This window comes from Prionailurus bengalensis, chromosome B2 (genome assembly GCF_016509475.1).
Source record: "Prionailurus bengalensis isolate Pbe53 chromosome B2, Fcat_Pben_1.1_paternal_pri, whole genome shotgun sequence".
NCBI classification, from domain to species: domain Eukaryota; kingdom Metazoa; phylum Chordata; class Mammalia; order Carnivora; family Felidae; genus Prionailurus; species Prionailurus bengalensis.
This window is the reverse complement of record NC_057349.1, coordinates 23,403,951-23,430,139: the sequence shown is the minus strand read 5'-3', so window position 1 is coordinate 23,430,139 and position 26,189 is coordinate 23,403,951. Positions and strand designations below refer to the sequence as shown.

The following is a 26,189-nucleotide window of genomic DNA, read 5'->3' as shown; positions in this document are numbered from 1 at the left end:
TGGAATGGTCTTTCTCCTTACGATTACATTCTGCTAACTGAAACTCAAGTCATTCTCTCTAATCCAACATATTCAACAAATCACGAGGAACAGCTAATTCTATTTCTCAATACATCTCAAAACCAGTTTCTTCTTTCCATTAAGCACCATTGCTCAGTCTGGCCTTCAACATCATCTGACTAAACTAAACTAATGCCATCACCTCCTCACTGGCATCTGTATATTGTCTCCTTCATGTTTAGGGTGATCCAGCTAAAGGTGTACCTGGAGTCTGGTTGAAATACCTAAGGGCTTTCTGCTGTCTAGTAACATACCCCAGCAGGCTGGCATGCAGGGTTCTGTCATCTGTGGTCCCACCTCTATGATCTGTCTATTCTTACCCTCGCCTGCTGTCATCAGTGGCACCAGACTGCTGGCAGTTTCTCACACCTGGCACCAATTACACTCTTTTTGTTTTTTGTCTTTCCCACACATGTCCCCTCTGCTTCTGCTTCCCCTTCACCAGCAAATCCCTACTGAATCCTCACAGCTCAGACCAACTACCATTGCTTTCTAAACCTCACTCCCCTTTCTGGACAGGCTATGTTGCACCATCTGCTCCCACGATGTGCTGCTCAGTTCTCTATCAGCACACTGCCACCACAGTGTTGTAAAATCCTCAGTGAGTGCATTACTGTATGCACTGAACTGTGAAGCTTCTCTCAGGCAAAGATCATGTTCTGTTTATCTCTGTACCGCCAGCAGGAGCAAAAGGTCTGGCACACGGCAGGTATCCAAAGAATGTTAGCTGAATGAAGGCTCAAACCATCATACCAAAACTATGTATTACCGAATGGGACTCCACAGTTTAACTGAAATGGTTACATGACTGTTGGCTACTACAAATCCCGAAGATTTGGCAGTTGGATAGTCAGTATAAAAGATCACTATGTAGTAGCTAATTAACTTGTATCTGCTGAAACACAGAAGTGATTTTTGGAGTACCTGCTGTATGCCAAACATTCTGCTAGAAAGTTTTGCAATGTCAGCATTCTCAATTTATAGACACTGTACTGGGGAGTAAATAACAATCACAGAGCTAGTAGCTAGTTGACTTCAAATGTGAATACAAGTTTGCTTTTTTTTTTTTTTTAAGTAATCTCCATATGCAACATGGGGCTCAAACTCATTCATGACCCCAAGAGCAAGTGTGGTATGCTCTACCAACTAAGCCAGCCAAGGTATCCCTGAAATAAGTTTCTTGATTCAAAGGCCAGGAATCTTTCTTTCTTTCATATATATATATATATATATATATATATATATATATATATACATTTTTTTTTTTTAAGTTTTATTTCTTTTTTGAGAGAGATAGAGACAGCAGACAGAGTGAGTGGGGGAGGGGCAGAAAGAGAGGGAGAGAGAGAATCCTAAGCAGGCTCTACGCTGCCTGTGCAGAGTCCAATATGGGGCTTGAACTCATGAAACTTTGAGATCATGACTTGAGCTGAAGCCAAGAGTCAGACGCTTAACCGATTGAGCCACCCAGGCGCCCTTCCCAGGAATCTTTCTAAGTCAAGACTGCCTTGCTCATGATTCTCATTCATAATAGTGAAAACAACATTTAAAGCAAATTAGTTCAGGAATGATAACATTAGGGAAAGAAATAAGGGGTAAAAGAAAATAAAGGAGAAGACCTAGCATCAAGTCACTGCAACTTTTCTCTTTTGTCATGAAAGACATTTCTATGAGCTATTTTTTTTTTGTTTAAATCTCAAAGTATCTGAGTGAAAAAAAACTACTATACTTTCAAAGACAATTCCAATAATAAGTGGTGATGAAGCCACATGGATAATCAAGATATCACAGTGATATACATTAATTGTAACTTTGGAAATTCTAAATCTGATTCTCAAAATTGGAGGGGAGAGATCAACTGAAAGGACCCTATTGAAGGCATGCCTATTGCTAATATAAACAAAAGCCAGGAGGACCCATCTTAATTTAGCTGATTCTTGCTAAATCCAGATATTCAGTTTGATCCATGTAACTGATCTAGTTGTATTACTTAATTTGGTTTCTGAAGGATTTTCCTAAATTGGCTAGGAACCAGTTAATTGAAAACATAAATGCTAAGACATATATAAAAATCTATGATCTGATGAAATGGGATTCAGTGTCAGCAAAGGGGTCATAGAAGACAAGAAACAGGAGATGAAGTACTTTTCACCCAAGGCAAAAGTAGTCATAAGGTTACTGATGCAAGTCATTAAGAGGCAGGCAATTTTCTATGGTGCTCATTACAGCAGTTTTCAAACAAAATGTTTTTAAGTACACTTGCATTAAAAAAAAGTATACCCTAGTACAACACAATAATTTAAAGATACTTTATGGAAGTCCTATTGACTTATAATTGTATTTTGTGTTCTAACTTTACTTTCTTATATATTCTCTACCTTTATTTTCTCTTTGCCCTGCTTTTCTTATTTATTATTTTTTAATTATAACAATTATTTCATTTTATTGTGTTTTATTATATGTATTCTTCCAAGTTAAATGCTTTAGGGGCTAAGAGGAAGTATAAATAGAGTAAGTGCAAGTTGGAAATTCTTATAAACTACACTCAGTAAGTCAACAATGACACATAGATCTAATAAGTTTTTAACACTTCTCTCTACTGTTAAGGGTAAAAAATAATACATTATCTCCCTCCCCCATTCAGGCAGGTGAATATCTTAAATATTTTCTTCTCTGAGTTATCTATACAATTTTTACTTATTTTTCAAAATCATGATGACTCAACATGGCAGAACTTAGCAACCATGAAAGAAAAAAAAAATTAAAAAAAATGCTTTTTAACGTTTACTTTTGAGACAGAGAGAGACAGAGCATGAACCGGGGAGGGGCAGAGAGAGAGGGAGACACAGAATCCAAAGCAGGCTCCAGGCTCTGAGCTGGCAGCACAGAGCCCAACGCGGGGCTCGAACTTGTGGACCGCGAGATCATGACCTGAGCTGAAGTCGGACGCTTAACTGACTGAGCCACCCAGGCTTCCCGAAAAAAAAATTTTTGTGGGGGATTTCAAGCGTATTCAACAATAATGAATTATCCTTCTTTGAAGAGTCTAAGAAGCTGTTATTCTTTAGCACAAATGAACTGTCTCTAGTTGTTGAGTTGTTGTGGAGCTTTATAGAGAGAAGGGGTCAGGTAAGAACACTTCTAATAACGTGCTACGAGCTGACTTAGGAGTTCAAATTTAAGACTAAATTTGGGAAGAACTTAGAACATTTAATAGTTGTCTTTTTCTTTTTTATTGCTCTCCTCCTCTGTAACTTTCATAGCCTGTAATATAATTCACAGAGAGGTATGATTTGTTCAACATTTCTGAGCAAAACTCTCATCTGGCTGTTTATTACAGAATTCTGTGGTTATACATGCGTTTCAAGACACAAGAGGCAAAACTTTTTACAGAGGGATGGGGGGAATCCTAACAATCTTGATAAAAACAGCAAAAAGCAAAATGCAATACTTAATGCTCGCTAACCTGAGGGCTGTCCCAGGTGGCATGAATGCATGGCTCTAAACTGAGTGAGGGAAGAAGAGGTGCAAAAGAACAAGAGTTCCTGGGTAATTTCCAACACATCAGAAACTTCTGGTTAAAGGCAGGTTTTACTTTTTTTTTTTTTTTTAATATATGAAATTTATTGTCAAATTGGTTTCCATACAACACCCAGTGCTCATCCCAAAACGTGCCCTCCTCAATACCCATCACCCACCCTCCCCTCCCTCCCACCCCCCATCAACCCTCAGTTCTCAGTTTTTAAGAATCTCTTATGCTTTGGCTCTCTCCCACTCTAACCTCTTTTTTTTTTTTTCCTTCCCCTCCCCCATGGGTTTCTGTTAAGTTTCTCAGGATCCACATAAGAGTGAAACCATATGGTATCTGTCTTTCTCTGTATGGCTTATTTCACTTAGCATCACAGTCTCCAGAAAGGCAGGTTTTACTTTGAGAACAAAGTAAAGAATGTTTCAGTGGGGAGGCTAAAATTATCTTTATAAAAATGAAAAACATATTTAAGGATTTAAAGTTTCTACATGAAAACAGATGTACGAAGCTACAGCTGAAGTCAACGGTAGGGCCAGAGAACTGACACAATCACTATAGCATTATTTTCACAATATCTGTATGATATAGGAGTCTGGCAAAACATCCATCTGTGTGACAAGTGTCTCATTCAAAGCCACTACGTTTAGCAAATCTCCAGTGTTTGGTCACTGTTTCAATTTGCATTTGTTTCTTCTGTTGAGTTTCTTGAGCTGTCCTATGTGTACATTTCTTAGGCCCAACCATACTACGATCTTATAACTGCAGGGCCATCTTATATAAGTTATATAGTTATAACTAGCCCGAGGCTCTAGTGCAATAACATATATTCTATGAAAGGCCAGGAACTGTTAGAAACAAACTGATTTGTCCAAAGAATATTTGGCAGTAAGGTCTTTAGTAGAGCTTTCCTATCTTAGAAAGGTGTGTTAGAAAGAAAGGTGTTTTAGAAAGGTGCTTAGTGTTAACACTATTCACGTCAGTTAGTATTATTCACCTTACATTCTTGATCAATCAGTAGCACATGGGGCAGAAAAGGTTGTTAATGTGAAAAGATCTGCAACAATGAGTATAGAAACCTGTGAAGTAAACCTCTACTTGGTTCCTGCTGTGTCCAGAAGCTCCAGGTTCCATGTCCTCAGCTTCTAGTTCAAAGAGAACAGATTACTAAATAGGAATCATTATTTAGTCCATTTGGTAAGACTGCAATCAGGGACTTCAATAATGTTGCCTTCAATTGTGTAGCAGGTAGTACTGGAGACCTGACATTTATCAAGTTAGCAGTTTATCAGTCACGAAACTAAAGAGTCTATTTAGCTACTTCAGCTGTAAAAGAAACCATGAAAATGAATATCTTTGGATTGATGTTTCTAAAACTTCTGAAGGTCAAGTCAAGGATGCATGGGGTTGTAGGAATTTTCCATGGAAAAGCGTGGAGTCATAGAAATAGCAGTGCACTGGGGGCTGGGAAGCTTTTTAGCTCCTATTCTGTCAGTTACCAGCTGTGAGACCTTAGTCAAGCCGTTTATCCTTTCTGTCTTTACTTTCCTTTTTGACCCATTTTATCACTTGCTGGCTATTTCGCTGAGCACTTAAAGTCATCTATGATGGAACTCCAGTCCAATGCTTCAGCCAGTTACCTACCTCTGGTTCTGATGTGCCCTTGTGTTTTACTTCCCCAGTACCTCATCATCTGTGCCTGGTGTGCTCCTCCACCCGTGTCTACATGCCCCCAGCTATGGAAGACACCAAGTGTTGGCTGGCCCAGCAGTCATTCCCAACTCTTTTCTCTTGCTGCTTTCCACTGCAGAGCCTGGAATAGCTACATCCTCATTTTCCAGCCTTGTGCTCAGCAAGTGATAAAACTGTAACAGAGTCCTGGTCAGTGCTGTAACCAGAAGTTCACTAGAAAGGCTGCAGGCAAGTTTACCCTTTCCTTGTGAAAAGAAAACTTACTCTTTCCTGTTTGGGATATCCTTCTTTCTTCTTCTTGCCTTGCATAAAGATATGATATTTGGAACCTTGACAGCCATTTACAACCATCAGGCATATGCATGAGAGGAAAAGGAACACTCAGACATGTTATCATCTAGCAGCTAAATCAGTTTAGCTACATACCTCCAGATCTTCTCTATGTGAGAATAAACCCTTTACTTGAGTACTGTGTAAAGGTTTTCTATTACTTATAGTCAAAAGCATTCTTAATGATATCTATTTTTAAGGTGGTGTTTATGAGGTCAGCCTTTCCTCCTTTGTACTTTACTGATAAACTCCTGATGATACTATGAAAATTAGTGAAGGGAAATCTTATTTAAAAAAAATTTTTTTTCAACATTTTTTTATTTATTTTTGGGACAGAGAGAGACAGAGCATGAACGGGGGAGGGGCAGAGAGAGAGGGAGACACAGAATGGGAAACAGGCTCCAGGCTCTGAGCCATCAGCCCAGAGCCGGACGTGGGGCTCGAACTCACGGACCGCGAGATCGTGACCTGGCTGAAGTCGGACGCTTAACCGACTGCGCCAACCAGGCGCCCCAAGGGAAATCTTATTTAAAATGCAGGTGAGCAGTCCCGTAGGGGGACTGCTCACCCATGAACTTTTGGTCTAGTTCACTTTGCTACTCCAGCGGAAGGAAGGAAGGTTTTCTCCTTGCCCAGCAACAGCCCTGCCAAGGAGAAACTGCCACGACTCAGCCAATAAGAAGCCATCGCCACCCTCCAACAGTCTTTTGTTCCAAGCAGCCCCTACCAACCTCTTCCTTTTTCTCTGTAATGTTCCTCTCCTGAGTTCTCCAGACTGGCTGGCCTATAGTTTGTCACAGCTTGCAAGTCCTGAATCACAATTCCTCCGCTATTCCCAAAGGAACTCATTATGCTGGTAAAATAAAGGGCTCTTTTGTTTTTTAAGGTCAACAGTACTTAACCATTTTCGTACCATTAATGGGAGGCTAATTTTGATTTGCAGCTCCTACCACAGTGCTTAGTGTTACAGGAACTATATAATACTCAAAAATTTACCAAAAAAGAAGTTCTGACACTCAGTTTGGTAAGCACATGGGCATTATTTTTGCTTTGTCTCACATTTTAAAATATTTTTTTAACATTTAAAAGATTTTTGAGAGAGAGAGAGAGAGAGAGAGAGAGAGAGAGAAAAGCGTGAGTGGGGGAGGGGCAAAGAGAGGGAGATACAGGATCCAAAGCAGGCTCCACTCTGAGCACAGAGCCCGGATGTGGGGCTTGAACTCACAAACCGTGAGATCATGACCTGAGCTGAAATCTAGGGTCGGACGTGTGACCAACTGAGCCACCCAGGTGCCCCACATTTTACAATATTTTTAATGTGTAATAGCAAAATGGCTGATAAAAATTACCTCTGAATACAATTTCCTTTTGCTTTTCAACAAATATTCGTAAGTATATACTAGGCAGTTATTGTGTTAAGCACTAGAAATACAGACATAAGATAGGAACGGAATACAGGCATTCAAGGAACAAATGGTTGAGACAAGTACACCTACAACTACAATAGTATTTGATATGTATAACAATAAATCTGACAACACAGTGCTTCCTCAACATCCACTTACTTTCCAGTTTATCCAGACACTGGCAATCAGGCATGGCACGAATCATGTGAACTTCCCAACCTTCCCACATGGTCACTTCTCTCACCCTAACTGATGAGAAAGTGTTCCCCCTCAAGTCCCAGGACCAACCATGCTGTCAGATACTCTGCCTCTCACCTTTTGTGCGGCCCCGCTCTCGAAGTTATCCAAACTCCCATATCACGTTAACCAGACTTCCTGCAGTGGAGGGTTGGTCTACACTCACTGTGGCTGTTTACTTCCTTCTGATTCACTTCTCAAGCCCCACAATCTGGGTTCTGCCTTAGCCACTGGCACTGCTCTGGTAAAGGTCCCTAGAGATCTCCATACTCCCCAAAACAGGGACCACATTTCCATCTTTATTTATTAGACCTTGCTAAAGCAAGTGGCCCTGACCACAACCACTTTCCCCAAACATGTGACTATCTTGACTTCTGTGACACTACTCTCTCTGCTTGTTCTCTTCTCCCTTTTAGACATTAGAGTACTTATCCAAGTGTGGCTCAGGGGCCACTGGGGGTCTCTGAGACCTTTCAGCAGCTTCATCAGGAAAAGTATTTTCACAATATCAAGAAGATATTTGCTTGTTTCTTCCTCACTCTCTTATGAGTGTATGGTGAAATTTCCCAGAGGCTAAATGACATGCGATACAGCAAGAGGCTGAAGGCAGAAACAAATAGAAGAATGTACTCTTCTTTTATTAAGATGAACGTTAAAGAGATTTGCAAAACTGTTGAATAATGTCACTCTTGCCACTAATTTTTAATTTGGAAGAAAAAGTTATTTTTCATAAAAATGTTATTTATGTTTGTGTGTAATGGGTTTATTATTTCGTTTAAAGATAGGTGTTTTAAAATGTTTTAGTTTTAATTTTTAATACGATTTTGATAACTATGCTGCACACAAAAAAGCTCTTGGGGGTCCTCAGTTATATATAAGAATGTAAAAGGATCCTGAGACCATTAAATTTGAGGATCATATCCTTAGACTATGTCTTCTTGGTCTCCTTAAGTGGCTCTTCTTTGTCCGTAAGTGGCTCTTCATTGTCTAATTCCTTAAATTTTGATGTTCTCTAGAACAGCATCCTTAGCCCACTAATTTTCTCACCATATACCAAGATTTCTCAGTCTTAGCATGTTTGACATGTTGGAACAGATAATTTGTTTTTAAAGTTTATTTATTTATTTTTGAGAGAGAGACAGAATCCCAAGCAGGCTCCATGCTATCAGCCCAGAGCCTGATGTGGGGCTTGATCTCACAAACCCTGAGATCGTGACCTAGCTAAGATCAACTGGACACTCAACTGACTGAGTCACCCAGGTGGCCCCAGGTAATTCTTTATTATGGGGGGATTTCTTGTGTTTAGCAGCATCCCTGGCCTCTAGCTATTAGATGCTAGCAGCATCCTCCCACCCAAGCTGTGACAACAAAAATATATCCAGACATTGTCAAACAAAATTGCCCCTGGTTGAGAGCTACTGCCCTAAATACTCTTCCTGGAAATTTCACCTAATACCAAGATTTTAATTCCTCTTACTGGGTACTTACTCTGTGCCAGGCATAATTGTAAGCACTTGACATGTATTAACTCATTTAAACCTCTATCACTGTATGAGAAATAAATCATTATCTCTGTGTTATAGATTAAGAAACTGCAAAACAGAGACGTGAAATGACTTCCCCAGGGTCACACAGCAAATAAGTGATTATAGTAACTCTGGCCCTGTTTGCTCCCCTGAGCTGTAGATGCTTGTGCATAACTGCCTTTGCTGCACATCAGATGACATTTACTCAAGATGTCCTAAGATGTATTTAGGAGTCTTCTTGTCATAAGACCAGCTATTTCTGTAAGTCAGTTAATGGCAGAACTTTACACTTAATCTTTCTGTGCCTCCTCTTAACTAGCAGCCTGGTTGTGATTCTAGACTCTGCTTGGATTCTCTTCCTTCTTCCTGAATCCAATCATTCATAGCGTTCTAACAATTTTATCCTATATTAAAATGTCTTTTTTTCTCTATCATCCACTATTCCTGCCTTCATTAAGACCCTAATCTCTCCTCAGCACTGCTGTAATGAACTTCCATTTGGTGTCCTTGTATCTAGCTCTCAAAATTATCTTCTACACTACTGCCAGTGATCTCCCTAAAACGTAAATCTGGCCATGTCTCTCTCTGGTTTAAAATGCTTTATTGGTTGCCTGTTAGCTAAGAATAAAGTCCATGTCCAAGGCATGGTGCCTAGGTCCTTGAATATGTATGTGGCCCTTTCTACCCTTAGTCTCATCCTCTGTCACCTCATGAATCACACTTAACTCTTCAGAAATTAAACAGTCTTCTGCTGTTTGTTGTTATCTGAACATACTATGCTGCTTTATGCCTTTGATCCAATATATTCTTGATCCTATCTCCTGTGCGTGCCCATCACAGCACTTAACACAGTTTGCAAAAATGGTTTCTATAACTGTGTCCCACAAAGGTCTGTTAAAAAAGCCACTGATGGGCCTTGCTGAGCCCAAAGCTCTCATCTTTCTATATCTAGGTTTTGGTATGGCAGAGGCAAAGTTTTTGGAAGCACTGAAGTAAAATGACACTTAGGAAAAGGACCTGTTTAGATGGAGGTGGGGTTGTGGATGAGGGAAATTAGGAAAAACCTCTGTCCTGAGAAGGTCATGATTGAGCTGAATCTCAAAAGAGGATGAACTCAAGACAAGACTGTTTAAAGAATGTTTAAAGACAATAGAAGGAACTTTACAAGGGGGAAGGGGATGTCTTTGAAATTCACAAGACATAGCCTTAATATACAAGAAGAACATTATTTTGTAAAAAGTACATTTATTATCTTAGACATACTGGTAGGAATCTCAGGTTTTAGGTCCATGATTTCAAGAAAGTGTAAAATGATTACCAGATCCCTACCGTTAATACATTTACATGTATTTAATAAATTTGGTTCAAAAGCATTACTCAAAGTATAATTCGAGCAACTACTTTCTAATTGTCTATTACTTTACAGTGGCTCATACAGAAACTCATTTCCAATTTTCTGCCTATGAGCTTTGAATGATTTTCCTGCAGTTTACTCCTGTTGACTTGGCATTTATTCACTGGATAAAACTTTGCCTCAAGTGTACATTTCACCACCTGGCTCATAAATCATTTCTGAATGGATTTTTAGAAATGTAAGAGTCCTTAGAGATTACCTAGTCCAACAGGCTAATTTTACAAACAAGAAAATTGAAATACTAAGGTTGAGCGACTTGTTGAAGGTTATATATTCTCTGAGGGCTCGTACTTGACTTTTCCACAATGTGCTTTCTCATCTACCCTATCCCTGCTGCTGTCTCTTCAGTGTGTGACCTGTGTGCCTATTCCTAATTCTTGCTTATGCTCAGTAAACTTAAATGACAAAATATCTTCTTCCAGAATGTAATGTAAATAACTGGTTACCATTTATTCACTTGCATATTTTGTGGGTTTCTTCAATAGACTTGGTGAAGTCTTGGTGCTAAGTACTAGGTTAATTTTTTGTTAAAAATTCTACCAGTATTCCTGATATTTATAAACCTTACCTTCCAAAGGCAAAGCCATTAAGTGAAACCACGGTCTCTCATGAAATGTTTCTTTCAGCCATTTGACTGGGTAAATTTGGTCTCACTGGTATGGTCCAGATGTTCTCAAATTTATAGGATGAATACCTTTACCATGCAGGTATCTAAAAATTAGCCACTGCTTGAGAGGTTTAGTGTTCCTATAACCTACATTGTACTGGGTCTACTTATAGGGCCTCACAGCTCATATACTCACTGGGAGGGTGGCGCCTATCTAACCAGATCTTTCCAAGGATAGGCTCTCTCCTAGGACGCTTGGCCTGGCCAATCACCCAAAGTCAGATCTCGTCTAAATATGTCTCATACTCAGACAGGATCAGGTAGTTGGTAGGAAACATCAAATCTGAAAGGACGCAGAGACAGAATCCATACAGTAACGATGGGTCAGAAGTTATAAGGAAGCAAAAAAGGAAGCAGAGGCTGGGAGGTAGACCAAAAAAATATATGAAGAGTATAAGGAACTCAAGAGCATATATGAGGAAGGGGCAGGCACGGAGAAAGTCGTGCAACACATTGAGGGATGTAAGTTTAGACTCTCATCCTTCTGCTACTAAGATTTTTAAGGCTGTATCCCCATTTTATGAGGCCAAGGGAAACGTTTCAGCTCCTGGAAGATTGTGAGACTTTCGTTCCTTTACCGCTACTTCAATTTCCTTTACAAACCCTGCCCTCGCCCGACCCCCTCTGCAAAGCCAGTGCCCTAAGTAGGAGTGATTTGATTCTGATTCTTGCAACCAAGAAAGCTAGCTAAGACACGTAGGCTATTATTAAAGAAGTGGCTAGAGCGAGTCTTCAGCTTGCGGACATGTGCTACTGACTGCTTACTTCCACTATCAACTCTTCCAATCCTGAAGCTCTACACATGCGACAAACGGGTCCTAGCTTGAACCCTTGCAGTTTCCACGTCCACAGAAACACACTAGTAACCACACTCCCAGAGAACCACGGTATTCGATTTGGGGGAAAACTTCACAATATTTGAACCTATTCTTTAATACAATAAAGGGCAAGCCCCCTGCTCTTCCATGAGGGTTTCAGAGAGCTACGCTGGTCGACAGGGGCACGTTTTTCGGCGGCGGAGCCTTTGCATCCCCATTCCAAAGCCTCCGGCGCGGGACAGGAGCTCCCCGCACCCCGGACCTCCCGGCCCTCGCCGCCCACTGGGTCACCTGTAATTGTAGGCGCTGAAATGCTTGCTTTCTCTCAGCATCGCCCGGTACAGATCTAACACTTGTGCGCGGCTGGAGGCTGCCATTTTGAAAGAAAAAAACAAAAGGTCCTTTTTGAGGAGGTCCCGAGTTTAACCTAACCCACAAAACTTCAGTCTGTGCAAAACCTTGAGTGAAATGAAATAAAAGAAAATACAGTGGGGCTCGGTCTCGCTAGCGGGCCGCACCTCGACCTAGGAGAACACCGGCCCGCACCTCGGGGCGCTGGGCGTCGCGCGCCGCTGGGGAGGCGGGCGCAGGCGGGCTTCGGGCAGCTTAAGGGGGAGGTGCCGACAGGGAGGCGTTGCCATTCTCTGCCCGCGCCTGGGAGGAGGCGTGCAGCAGCTGAGGGGGAAGAAGGGGGACGGCCACAGGGGAAGGTCTGAGCCTGGGGAGGGACGCAGGGCGGAGGCTCTAGCATTGAGTGCGCGTTGCCCGTCAAGGAGCGCCTTCGAGAACTGCCTAGGTCGTGGCGGGTACATTTAGTCTCATATTGCAGCTCCCAGGGCTATCTCTGCAAGGCCCAACGCCTCGTTGCCACGGTTACCAGGAGCGCGGTGGGTCGACGCCCCGCCTTCGGCCGCAGATGACCCGCCCCTTGCGCTGGGGCCGCCCTCCGCGCTGCCTGAGAGGCCGAGCGGGCTTTCCAGGTTGCCTTTACTTTACGGCTCTCTGTCTGTGGACCCCTTGTACAGGGAACTTTCTGAGCATAGGGATGGGTTGTAGGGGGCGCTGAGGCGACAGGTGAGGGACTCCCTGGTTCTTAGGCTCTGCTCAGGACGACCGGCTAAGGGCCTTGATAGCAAGGTCCCCTTTCTTGTCAAAATGGCAGCGCCCAGCATGCTGGGGAGGTATCTCTAAGGTGGGGAGGGGGTGCGGCGGGTAAGAGACCTCCCAGGAGAGTGAGCAGCGTACCGCGCTTCAGATTTTGAAACACCCAGGTTTGTGTCTCCTGGGCGAGCGGTGGGTGAGTGTTTGCCTCGCTGCAGCGTGATGTGCGACATGGGCGGTCGGTGGTGGCGGGGAGAGTTATTGGCCGTGGAATTTCCCCCCCTTTCCGGGTGTTCTTTGAGCTTTCGAGGTTTTGCTTTTGAGAGTCCCGCGGACTTTTGTCATCTAATGTGTACGAAAGGTGGGGTGGCGTGAGTGGTTAATTGGGAAAACTTAAAGGATTTAAGAACTCTCTTGGGATAATTTCAGACCCAAAACTAGAAGCTGAGCAAGTTTTCTCACGAAGTTCTTCATGGCTAAGTTTTCTCTCTTGGTCTTTCCCTGAAGACATCAGCACTTCAGAATCACTTTGTTACCGTGGTGGATAAATTTAGTTGTTCTGGTTCTTGAACGTAGGACCGGGCGTGGAGAAGCCTGAGCTAGTTCTAGTTAAAACTAGGTGTGTTTGTAAAGCACCTGTCTTATTTTGGGAGTGTTTCTGTCTATATAGACAACGTTAGAAGAGTCACAGTTTTCTTGCTCACATCACAGGTAGGAGTAACTTTAGACGTAAAAAACAAGTTTCCCTCAACAGCCATCTTAATTCAACCACTGAGTTGTGGTTGTATTTCGTCTCTTTAAGTTTATCTGTTTTTAAAATGACACTTGCTTTATATCAAAACCTCGTATTTTCAGAAACTGTAAGAGATGGAAACACTTTTCTGATCTCGATGCACTTTAGTGTACTTGCAGCTTGGTGTCCTTGCACCCAGATATTCTTGTTAATATTACTTGTTATAATGCAATGGCATTTTTAAAAAAGGCATGGAAGAGAACATACTTCTAGTAAAATCTTTTTAAGTTTCCTGTTTGATTTTTTTTTTAAAGGTGTCCCACATCTGTGAGTATCAAAATAAGGTTTTTTACAGAGTAGTCAAGCTTCTGTCACTCTTGCAGGTTGATCAGGTCATTGGGCAAGTCTTGCCTCAGAATTACTGAAAGGGATTTTAATATTTTGAGTTTATCCTTGGCATTACTGAAAGGATTCAAGACCAAGGTAATTGATTATTACGGAGTAAGATCTAGAGCCATTTTCTCATAATATGGTACATGAGTGCTAATGACATAAAATGGGGCACCTGGGAAAACTACAACGTTCCTGCAAGTTAAAAATAGAGAAAGCTATCAAGGTAAAAGAAAAAAAAAACAGAAAAGTTATTTTGGCTTGTTTAAAAATATTGGGAATTGTAGTGTTTCCTGGCTGGTTCAATCAGTGGATCATGTGGCTCTTGATCTCCGGGTTGTGAGTTGGAGGAAGGCCAGTGTAAAGTGTAGAGATTACTTAAATGAATAAACTTTAAAAAATAGTTGGGATTGCATTATATTTTGCTTCCATCTGTAAAATAAAGTTGGAATAATTATTACTGTATACAGTTGTTTATGTCTAATTATCAGGTGATTTAATCATTTATACAGTTAATGTAGATCAAGGACTTTAACTTTGTCGTAATCAAAGAAAACTTTCCAAATAAATATTTAAAGTTTAGTTTGGGTAGCTAGTCATCTGTTAGTACAAAGAATAGTTGAGGTTAGGTCGGTGATAACTTCCCAGTAGATTCCAAGCCAAGTCCTCACAAAAATATTTTTATTGTATTTGAAATAATTTACCAGCATCTTGGATATTGTTGTCTTGAACAACTAATAAAAAAAATTGCATTCCAAAGCTATATCTCCATTTTTGTACATCTTTATTGCAGAGATGACTATTTTGAATAGTAGCTCTGTTTGAGGTTGAAAGGAATCAGGCCAGTACATGAGGATTACTTACTCATATGTTCTTTAATATGCATTCTATTCTGGGCTGAGTATTCTCTTAGGTAATGACTATTAGCTAGTGGTACCCATCTACTACCACTTAAGCCTCAAAATGTAAAAATGTACAGTTCTTTAACTACCGATTTAAAATGATGTATGGGGCATCTGGGTGGCTCAGTCTGTTAAGCGTCGGACTTCAGCTCAGGTCACAGTCTCAGGGTTTGTGAGTTTGAGCCCTGCTTCGGACTCTGTGCGGACAGCTCCGAGCCTGGAGCCTAGTTCGGATTCTGTTTCTCTCTTTCTGCCCTCTCCTGCTTATGATATGTCTCTCTTTCTCTCTCAAAAATAAATAAACACGAAAAAAAAAGTTTTAATGATGTATTACTTCATATTAAAATTCGGGTTGCTGGATTGCTAATGAACGCTTAATCCTTTTTGAAGAGAAATTTCTCTAAACATAGTAACGTAACAGCAATTTATTGTCTTAAGCTTAAATACTAAGTTATTAATTAATTTATTTATGAGGGGGTGAGGAGGAGAGAGAGGGGGACAAAGGATCTAAAGTGGGCTCTGCACTGACAACAGAGAGCGCGATGCAGGGCTTGAACTCACAAACTGAGATCATGACCTGAGCCGAAGGCAGGTGCTTAACAGACTGAGCCACCCAGGTTCCCCAGGCTTAAAATGATGTACAAAGAAAATCTTATATAAATGAGTGACTTGTGATATTATGATTTAGAAATTATTCCACTCCAAACATGGATCTAAGTCTTTATTATATGTAATTTTCACTTTTTTTTTTAATTGAACCATTATTGTAATAGAATGTGAAGCTGGAAGAGACCTTGGATATCAACTCCTTTTTACAGATGAACAAACTGAAGGCCTTTTTGATTTCATTTATTCAACATTGATTGAATGCTTCCTAAGTGCCATACATTATCTAAGATGATGGAGTTACCATGAACAGAGCCTTTTGGTCCTCCCAGAACTGGACAGGGAACTAGAGAAGCAAAGTATTAATTTGTTTTGTCAGGTGCTATGTTACCAAGTGTCTGGAGAGTACAGAAGAGGGCCATTCAACTAGGATTTTGACCTAAGGGGAGGCTTTCCATCATAGAAGGTGTTTCCCCAATTAGTTAGTAACCCAGATGAAGAATGTGGTAAGACGTTGTAGTGTATATTCAGAGAATTGAAGCATGAGGGAGCATGACCCATTCAGGGAACTCTGGGAGATGGATGGGAAGGACCATCTGTGAAACCAGACGTGATTAGTCCTGTGCCTGCTTTGTTTTAATGATGCTTCTTCTGTTTTGGGGATAAGTTATTTCTTATACATTGGCTAGTTCACATAAGTAGACTTTAAGATCTGTTGAAATATAGGTTAGTTTTTTAGGTGTTGTTAGGTTTTTGTTTTAAACCATACTTTTGAATCCTATATTTTAGGAGTACTGAAATTCTGTTTACCTCTGTGTTTAACATATAGTTGACCCGCCTGTTAGTTCAAGCCACAGTTCCTGTGGATATTTGAGGGCTATCAATCAAATACTGATCTAGGTTTCCAAGAGTTTATAGTTTAAGTACAGTTTGTATGTAATTAAAACAAAGTATAAAGTGCTTGAGGAGAAGCATGGAATCTCAGCATAAGAGGTCACTTCCATGGGTAGTGCCTGGGCCACCTCAGACTGACAAAGTCAGCATGGCCCAGGCTCCAGGAGGATTTTGTTTTTAATTTTTTTTGTTTTTTATTCCCCAGGTGATTGGATGCAGCCTGGTAGAGAAGCGTTAATCTGTGGGAATTAGGGGGCTTTTGTAGGAGGTAGTGTTCATTTGGGCTTGAGAGAATTTATGTTTGAGCTGGGTCTTGAAAGGAATCCCAGGGTTTGGTGTGTGGGTGCGATGGTTACTGCAGGATAAAGCTTAACTCTTGGAAAGAGTAGAAGAGAGAGAGTGAGTGAGATCTGGGGAAAGATGATCAAGGCCTACAGACTTGTGAGGGGGGAGTTGGAGGGTACTTGAGGGGGAGTGCAGGAGATGCAGCTGGGAAGCCTGGCACAGCAGCTTTCCTGGATGGTGGACACCTGCTCCATACTTGTATGATCTCAGTTGATTGGAGACCTGATGGGAAAGAAAGCTGTTAACTTCATTTAAGGACAGGGAAGCTGAGAGGTTGGGTTATTGAGTCGGAATGTTCCACAGCTAGGAAGCAGTGAGGGTAGGCATTGGCCGAGGACCTGATCTGTCTAGCCATGATGCTACACTGCTTCACAGACAGTCTTCAGTGGAAGCTTCAGGAGTTTGAAGTGTATTAATTTTTCTTGGATAACATGGGTAAATTTCAACCATATCTGAACTTTAATTTAGTTGGATTCCACTTATTTATAAAGCTAACTGGTTAGCTCCTAACAAATATTCAGAAAATCTCAAATATTGATTTTTTTATACTAGCTTTTTATTTAACCTTGTAAGAGAAAAAAAAATTTTTTTCCTATTAACGTGTCTTAGAAAAGACCTCAATCGAATGCCCTTTTTAGGTTGTCTGTTCATGTGTGCAACAGACATTACTTCTTGGGGGATTTCTGAGACTCTCCTTTCTGGAGAGTCTTACCTAAGAAAATCTGTTCTCTAAGAAAGTTAGAAAGCAGCTAGATAGTCTAGCTTCATTGATTGGAGGCTAAAGGTTCCCTTACTTTTGGACAACAACAATAAAACTGACAATTGATTTTGTATAAAGTAGATCAAATGTTACTTCTAGAGCATTTTTTTTTGGAAACAAATTCTTTGTCTTCTGAAGGAAAGAAACCATCTTTTCCTACTACAAACTCTTACCAACATGGGAATTCTTTTACAATGTGGTTTATGGTAATGTTTGTTTGTTTAAGAGAGAGAGCACATGGAGTTGAGGAGAGGGACAGAGGTGGAGGAGGGAGGGAGAGAGAGAGGGAGAGAGGGAGAGGGAGAGAGAGGAGAGGGAGAAAGGGAGGGAGGGAGAGAGAGAGAGAGGAGAGACAGAGAGACAATCCCAAGCAGGATCCATGCTCAGCACCAAGCCCAAAGTGGAGCTCAATCCCATGACCTGGGATTATGACCTGAGCTGAAATCAAGACTTGGACGTTGAATCGACTGAGCTACCCAGGCTCCCTTGCCTTTTTTTTTTTTTTTTTTTTAATAGTAATACTCTGCTATAGATCACCTGCATTCTTTTTCATACTAGTTATGAGGGGTGAATTAGAGCAATTATATTTTCTTATTGTTTGTATATTTCAGAATGAATTGTTCATCAGCTAGCTCTATGTGATGATAATGCTTAAAGTTTACATTCTTTTCCAAAAGCTTTGCCAGGCAGTTTGCAAACATCTCATTTCAGTAATTCTTATAAAGACAGGAGCACCTGGGTGGCCCAGCAAGTTAAGTGTCTGACTTTGGCTTAGGTCATGATCTTGCAGTCTGTGGGTTTGAGCCCTGTGTCAGGCTCTGTGCTGACAGCTCGGAGCCTGGAACCTACTTTGGATTCTGTGTCCTCTCTCTCTCTGCCCCTCCCTGACTTGTGCTTTGTTCCTCTCTCTCAAAAATAATCATAAAAAATTTTTAAAAAATTCTTATAAAGACAGATTTGAAGCCCTGATTGACTTCTTTGAGTGGGGAGTAATAACCACCATCTGTTTGTTCAGATCAATGGTTGTGTACAGAAAACACTTAGGATTGACTCTGTTTAGGAAAAAAAAAAACACACAGCAGCCTGCGTTTGCCTAGTCACTGACGAAATACTAGGTCAATGTCTCATACAGAAACGGAGTTCTGTGATATTAACTGATATCTTGGAAGGACGGTATATCTTTGTAAAGAAAAATCCTGCAGTTCTTCCCTACTGTGTTTCTTTCCTGTGCGTCTCCTTAGCTGTTCAAACAGAACACTTCATTTCTGGTCACCTGATGTGTGGGGATTTTTACCGACACCAAAGCAGTTCTCTGCGACACCAGCTGGGTATCCTACAGTTCAACTCAATCCTGACACTGCCTGAAGATAGCATCAGATTCCACAGGGTAAAGCTCATTCCCCTAAGACTGCCCTCCCTACCCTCCTATTTCAGATGCCAATTGCAAGTAGTGGATCCCCAGGTTGCCCATGCCATCTGTCGGATTTGGCTGCAAATTGGAGGTTCCGTGACTCTCTGCTCAGGTTTGAGTAATTTACTAGAGAGGCTCACAAACCTCAAGGAAACATTTACACTCACCAGTTTATTAAAGGCTGTGATGAAGAGCACAGATGAACAGCCAGATGAAGAGATACATTGGGTGAGGTCTGGGAGGGCCCTGAGTGCAGGAGCTTCTGTCCCTGGTGAACTGCCCCACCTATGTGGATGTGTTCACCCACCTGGAATCTTTGCAAACCCCATACTATTGGGATTTTATGGAAGCTTCCTCATGTAGCCATGATCAATTAGCAGCATTTTCAACCCCTCTGTTCACTAGAGAAGTGGGATGGGGAGGGGGGAGATGGGGCTGAAAATCCCAAGCATCTAATCCTGGCTTGGTCTTTCTGGTGACCAGTCCCTTCAGGAGCCTTACAGGAGCCCACCCAAGGTCACTTCTTTAGAAATAACAATGCTCTTAGTGCTCTTATCACTTAGGAATTTTCAAGGGTTTTGTGATCCCTGTGTTGATGGGGTCAAAGACCAAATATTAGAACAAGAGATGCTTCTAGGATTCGTATTGGTTAGAAAATTATAAGGGTTCTAGGAGCCAGGAACTGGCGGCAGAGACCAATATACAGATTTTCTATTTCACAATCTTTCTTTTTTTTAATGTAATTTATTGTCAAATTGGCTAACATACAGTGTATATAGTGTGTTCTTGGTTTTGAGAATAGATTCCTGTGACTCATGGCTTACATATAACACCCAGTTACCCTCCTCAGTGCTCATACCCACTTTCCCCTCTCCCCCACCTCCCATCAACCCTCAGTTCTCTGTATTTAAGAGTCTCTTTAAAAAATTTTTTTTTAATGTTTTATTTTATTTTTGAGAGACAGAGACAGCATGAATGGGAGAGGAACAGAGAGAGAGGGAGACACAGAATCTGAAGCAGGCTCCAGGCTCTCAGCTGTCAGCACAGAGCCCAACACGGGGCTTGAACCCACAAACTGTGAGATCATGACCTGAGCCGAAGTCGGACGCCTAACGGACTGAGCCACCCAGGCGCCCCTGTATTTAAGGGTCTCTTACGGTTTGCCTCCCTCCCTCTCTGTTTGTAACTATTTTTTCCCCTTCCCTCCCCCCATGGTCTTTTGTTAAGTTTCTCAAGATCCACAGATGAGTGAAAACATACGATATTTGTCTATCTCTGACTGACTTATTTCACTTAGCATAATACCTTCCAGTTCCACCCACATTGCTGCAAATAGCATGATTTCATTCTTTCTCATTGCCAAGTAGTATTCCATTGTGTATGTAAACCACATCTTCTTTATCCATTCATCCCTTGATGGACATTTAGCTCTTTGCATAATTTGGCTATTGTTGAAAGTGCTGCTAGAAACATTGGGATATATGTGCCTCTATGAATCAGAACTCCTGTATCCTTTGGATAAATTTCTAGTAGTGCTATTGCTGGGTCGTAGGGTAGTTCTATTTTTAATTTTTTTGAGGAACCTCCACACTGTTTTCCGGAGTGGCTGCACCAGTTTGCATTCCCACCAACAATGCAAGAGGGTTCCTATTTCTCCACATCGGTGTTTCCTGAGTTGTTCATTTTAGCCACTCTGACTGGTGTGAGATTGTGTCTCAGTGTGGTTTTGATTTGTATTTCCCTGATGATGAGTGACATTGAGCATCTTTTCATGTGTCTGTTGGCCATCTGGATGACTTCTTTGGAAAAGTGTGTATTCATGTCTTCTGCCCATTTCTTCACTGGATTATTTGTTTTTCGGGTATTGGGTTTGGTAAGTTCTTTGTAGATTTTGGATACTAACCCTTTATCTGATATGTCATTTGCAAATATCTTTTCCCATTCCTTCAGTTGCCTTTTAGTTTTGTTGATTGTTTCCTTTGCAGTGCAGAATTTATCTTGATGAGGTCCTAGTAGTTCATTTTTGCTTTTGTTTCCCTTGCCTTTGGAGATGTGTTGAGCAAGAAATTGCTGCGGCTGAGGTCAAAGAGGTTGTTGCCTGTTTTCTCCTCTAGGGTTTTGATGGTTTCCTGTCTCACATTTAGGTCTTTTATCCATTTTGAGTTTATTTTTGTGTATGGTGTAAGAAAGTGGTCTCGTTTCATTCTTCTGCATGTTGCTGTCCAGTTCTCCCAGCACCATTTGCTAAAGAGACTGTCTTTTTTCCATTGGATATTCTTTCCTGCTTTGTCAAAGATTAGTTGCCTATACATTTGTGGGTTCAATTCTGGGTTTTCTATTCCATTGGTCTGTGTGTCTTTTTTGTGCCAATACTATACTGTCTTGATGATTACAGCTTTGTAGTAGAGGCTAAAGTCTGGGATTGTGATGCCTCCTGCTTTGGTTTTCTTTTTCAATATAACTTTGGCTATTCAGGGTCTTTTGTGATTCCATACAAATTTTAGGATTGTTTGTTTTAGCTTTGAGAAGAATGCCGGTGCACTTTTGATTGGGATTGCATTGAATGTGTAGATTGCTTTGGGTAGTATTAACATTTTAACAATATTTGTTATTCTCATCCATAAGCATGGAATGTTTTTCTATTTCTTTGTGTCTTCCTCAATTTCCTTCATAAGTTTCCTATAGTTTTCAGCATACAGACATTTTACATCTTTGGTTAGGTTTATTCTTAGGTATTTACAACTTGGTGCAGTTGTAAATGGGATCGATTTCTTGATTTCACTTTCTGTTGCTTCATTATTGGTGTATAGAAATGCAACTGATTTCTGTACATTGATTATGTATCCTGTGACTTTGCTAAATTCTTGTATCAGTTCTAGCAGTCTTTTGGTGGAGTCTGTCAGGTTTTCTATGTAGAGTATCATATTGTCTGTGAAAAGTGTAAGTTTGACTTCTTCTTAGACAATTTTGATGCCTTTTATTTCATTTTGTTGTCTGCTGTTGCTAGGACTTCCAACACTATGTTGAGCAACAGTGGTGAGAGTGGACATCCCTGTTGTATTCTTGGTCTCGGGGAAAGTTCTCAGTTTTTCCCCATTGAAGATGATAATAGTTGTGGGCTTTTCATATATGGCTTTTATGATGTTTAGGTATGTTCCTTCTATCCCGACGTTCTTGAGGGTTTTTATTAAGAAAGGATTCTGTATTTTGTCAAATGCTTTTTCTGCATTTATTGACAGGATCAAATGGTTCTTATCCTTTCTTTTATTAATGTGACGTATCACGTTGCTTGATTTGCGAATATTGAACCAGCCCTGCAGCCCAGGAATGAATCCCACTTGATCTTGGTGAATAATTCTTTTTATATGCTGTTGAATTTGATTTGCTAGTATCTTGTTGAGAATTTTTTGCATTCGTGTTCATCAGGGATATTGGCCTGTAATTCTCCTTTTCTGTGGGGTCTCTATCTGGTTTGGGAATTAAGGTTATGCTGGCTTCATAGAATGAGTCCAGAAACTTTCCTTCCATTTCTATATTTTGGAACAGCTTGAGAAGGATAGGTATTAACTCTGCTCTAAATGTTTGGTAGAATTCCCCTGGGAATCAGTCTGACCCAGGACTCTTACTTGTTGAGAGATTTTTGATAACTGACTCAGTTTCTTCACTAATTATGGGTCTGTTCAAATTTTCTATTTCTTTCTCTTTGTATTTTGGTAGTGTGTGGGTGTCTAGGAATTTGTTTCTTCCAGGTTGTCCAGTTTGTTGTAATATAATTTTTCATAGTATTCTCCAATAATTTATTTCTGAGGGGTTGGTCGTGATAAGTCCAATTTAATTCATGATTTTATCTATTTGGGTCCTCTTTTTTCTTTTTGAGAAGTCTTGGGTAGGGATTTATCAGTTTTGTTTATTTTTTCAAAAACCAACTCTTAGTTTCATTGATCTGTTCTACTGGTTTTTTTTGGATTCTATATGTTTGTTTCTGCTCTAATCTTTATTATTTTTCTTTTTGTGCTGGCCTTGAAGTTTCTTTGCTGTTCTGCTTCTAGTTCCTTTAGATGTTCTGTTAGGTTTTGTATTTTGGATTTTTCTTGTTTCTTGAGATAGGCCTGGATTGCAATGTATTTTCTTCTTAGGACTGCCCTTTCTGCATCCGAAAGTGTTTGGACTGTCGTGTTTTCATTTTTTGTTGTTGTTGTTTCTTTAAATATTTTTAAATTTCTTCTTTAATTGCCTGGTTTACCCATTCATTATTTAGTTGGATGTTCTTTAACTCCATGCATTTTGAGGTTTTTCCAAACTTTTCCTGTGGTTGATTTCAAGTTTCATAGCATTGTGATCTGAAAATGTGCATGGTATGATCTTAATTCTTTTACATTTATTGAGGGCTGTTTTGTGACCCAGTGTGTGATCTATCTTGGAGAATGTTCCGTGTGCACTCGAGAAGAATGTGTACTCTGTTACTTTTGGATGGAAAGATTTGAATTTATCTGTCAAGGCCATCTGGTCCAGTGTGTCATTCAGGGCCATTGTTTATTGATTTTCTGCCTAGATGATCTGTCCATTGTTATAGGTGGAATAATCAAGTCTCCTGCAATTAGCATATTTTTATCAATAAGATTGCTTATGTTTGTGATTCATTGTTTTATATATTTGGGGCTCCCATATTCGGCACATAAACATTTATAATTATTAGCTCTTCTTGATGGATAGACCCTGTAATTATGATATAATTCCTTTCTCTTGTTACAGGCTTTAGTTTAAAATGTAGTTTGTCTGATATAAGTATGGCTACTCCAGCTTTCTTTTGACTTACAGTAGCATGATAGATGGTTCTTCATCCCCTCACTTTCAATCTGAAGGTGTCCTCTGGTCTAAAATGGGTCTCTTGTAGACAGAAAATAGATGGATCATCCATTCTGATACCCTGTGTCTTTTGACTGGATCATTTAGTCCATTTACATTCAGTGTTATTATTGAAAGATATGGATTTAGTGTCATTGTGTTATCTGTAGTTTTCATGCTTGTAGTGATGTCTCTGGTCTTTTGTGGTCTTTGCAACATCCCACTCACAGAGTCCCCGATAGGATTTCTTGTAGGGCTGGTTTAGTGGTGATGAACTCCTTCAGTTTTTGTTTGTCTGGGAAAACCTTTATCTCTCCTTCTATTCTGAATGACAAGCTTGCTAGATAAAGAATTTTTGTCTGCATATTTTTCCTATTCAGCACATTGAAATTTTCCTGCCACTCCTTTCTGGCCTGCCAAGTTTCAGTAAATAGGTCTCTTACTACCCTTATGTATCTACCCTTGTAGGTTAAGGCCCGTTTATCCCTAGCTGCTTTCCGAATTCTCTCTTTCTCTTTGTATTTTGCTAGTTTCAGTATGATTTGTTGTGCAGAAGTTCGATTCCTGTTACGTCTGAAGGGAGTTCTCTGTGCCTCCTGGATTTCAATGTCTGCTTCCTTCCCCACATTAGGGAAGTTCTCAGCTATGATTTGTTCAAGTACACTTTCAGCCCCTTTCTCAGTCTTTTCTTCTTCTGGAACTCCTATGATACAGATATTATTATGTTTCATTGAATCACTTAGTTCTCTGATTCTCCCCTCGTGGTCTAGAATTTATCTCTCTTTTTCTCAGCTTCATCTTTTTCCACAATTTTATCTTTTATTTCACTTATTCTCCCTTCTGCCTCTTTAATCTTCTCTGTCACAGCCTCTAGTTTATTTTACACCTCATTTACAACATTTTTTAATTCTTCAGGACTATTTTTTAGTTTCTTGATCTCTTCAGCAATAGATTCTTCTGTCTTGTATGCTTTTTTTCAAACCCAGCTGTTAATCTTATGACTATTATTCTAAATTCTTGTTCAGTTATATTGTTTATATCTATTTTGATCAATTCTTTAGCTGTCATTTCTTCCTAGAATTTCTTTTGAGAAGAATTCTTCAATTTCATCATTTTGGCTAGTTTTCTGTCCCATATGTGTTTTAAAAGCTTGTCATGTGCCCTGCACTTGCAAGCACTACTATATTAAAGAGGGGTCATACACTGTCCAGGGCCTGACCCTTCAGGAGGTGTTTTTTGGAGTGTTACTTGCTCTCTGTTATTGTGACTTTGATTGCTTTATCTCCCTACTTGTAGTGATGTTTTGGACCCTTCACCAGGTGTGCTTTGAGTTGTTCACTGAAGTAGCCCTGAAAAAAAAACAACCCCTGCACCCCCCAAAAAAACCCCAAACAAACAAAGAACCCAAAAAACAAAAGAACACACACACACAAACACACACACACACACAAAACAACAAATAACAAAAAACAGCAACAACAAAACCCAATGGGGCGGGGAGGTGTTGGTGGAAAAGGCCTTATGCCATACAGAGAAATGACAGGGGCGGGGAAAAAGAAAAGAAAATTGACCAGGCAGGGAAACTATACTGCTTAATCCAGATAGAGAGAGAGGGGAAAATAAAGAAGGAGATATAGAACAGGTATAAAGAGAATAGATTAAATATGTCTGCTTAAACAAACCAAGAACCAGAATAACCAGACTAGAGAAGGGAAGAAATAAGGAAAAAAGGAAGAAAAAAAAAACATATGTAATAAGAATTGTCCCAGAATTACGTCTGTAAATACAAACCTATGGGTGCCTTTGAACTGGTGGCAGCACTGGTCTGGAGGAAGGGCTGTCTGGTTCCTCAGTGTCAATTCTGCTCCAGTAGATACGCAGTTACCAGGTGCCAGAAGGGCATGGTTTGGTGTAGGCGGTTCACCTCCACTGTCTGGGCCCCTGTCTGTTCCCTGAAGCTACACCTTGATGGTGATGGGGAGAAAAATGTCAACAATCCAGTCTCTCCTCCCTGTATCGGGTGTCCCAAACCACTCTGTTCAGGCTGACCTCATAGTGCCGCAGTCGTGAATGAGGCGGTTTGTCCCACTCTGCTGACTCCCACACCTCCCTGGCACTTGGCTGGGATTTAAACCCCGATGTCTTAATGGGCCTGCTCCATGTGCCCTGGTTCTGGGGAAGTGCCTCTCCACCACATCGATAAATGGCCTCTGGCTGGTGGGTGCAGGAAGGGACCTTTGTCCTTTGAATGGCTATATACCATCTTCCCACCGCACTCCAGGGAAGGGATTGCTTTCTCCCACTGTGGACTGTGCCTCTGAAGTAGTTACTGAGCTCGGGGCTGGCTCCCCTCCTCCCCAGGTGTGCAAACTGGGCAGCTGGCCACAGTCTAGAGAAATACCTTAGAATCTTGGATACTTGTCTTAGTCTGTTTGGGCTACTATAACAAAATACCATAAACTGGGGAGCTTATAAACAACAGAAATTTATTCCTAACAGGTCTGGAGGCAAGGAAGTTTAAGATCA

General features: G+C 40.7%; 2 protein-coding genes across 9 annotated transcripts in view; one reads left to right on the top strand and one right to left on the bottom strand.

The window, feature by feature from the left end:
- The window catches only part of LYRM4 (LYR motif containing 4), a 172,385-nt gene extending 160,107 nt beyond the window's left edge, over positions 1-12,278 (bottom strand). For all 3 annotated transcript variants that reach the window (XR_006298885.1, XM_043590894.1, XM_043590896.1), the window contains exon 1: positions 11,968-12,278. Coding sequence is in view for 2 of the 3 variants with exons in the window: in XM_043590894.1 (XP_043446829.1) it covers positions 11,968-12,053 (86 nt within the window). In the remaining variant the exon portion in view is untranslated. The remainder of the gene's footprint in view (positions 1-11,967) is intronic.
- A 227-nt stretch (positions 12,279-12,505) lies between these two features.
- FARS2 (phenylalanyl-tRNA synthetase 2, mitochondrial) overlaps positions 12,506-26,189 on the top strand; it is a 551,313-nt gene continuing 537,629 nt past the window's right edge. For 3 of the 6 annotated variants that reach the window (XM_043590891.1, XM_043590887.1, XM_043590888.1), the window contains exon 1: positions 12,506-12,947. The gene's annotated coding sequence lies outside the window, so the exon portion shown is untranslated. Of the gene's footprint in view, positions 12,974-26,189 lie in introns of all 6 variants that reach the window. The other 3 variants (XM_043590893.1, XM_043590890.1, XM_043590889.1) reach the window with 1 other exon arrangement.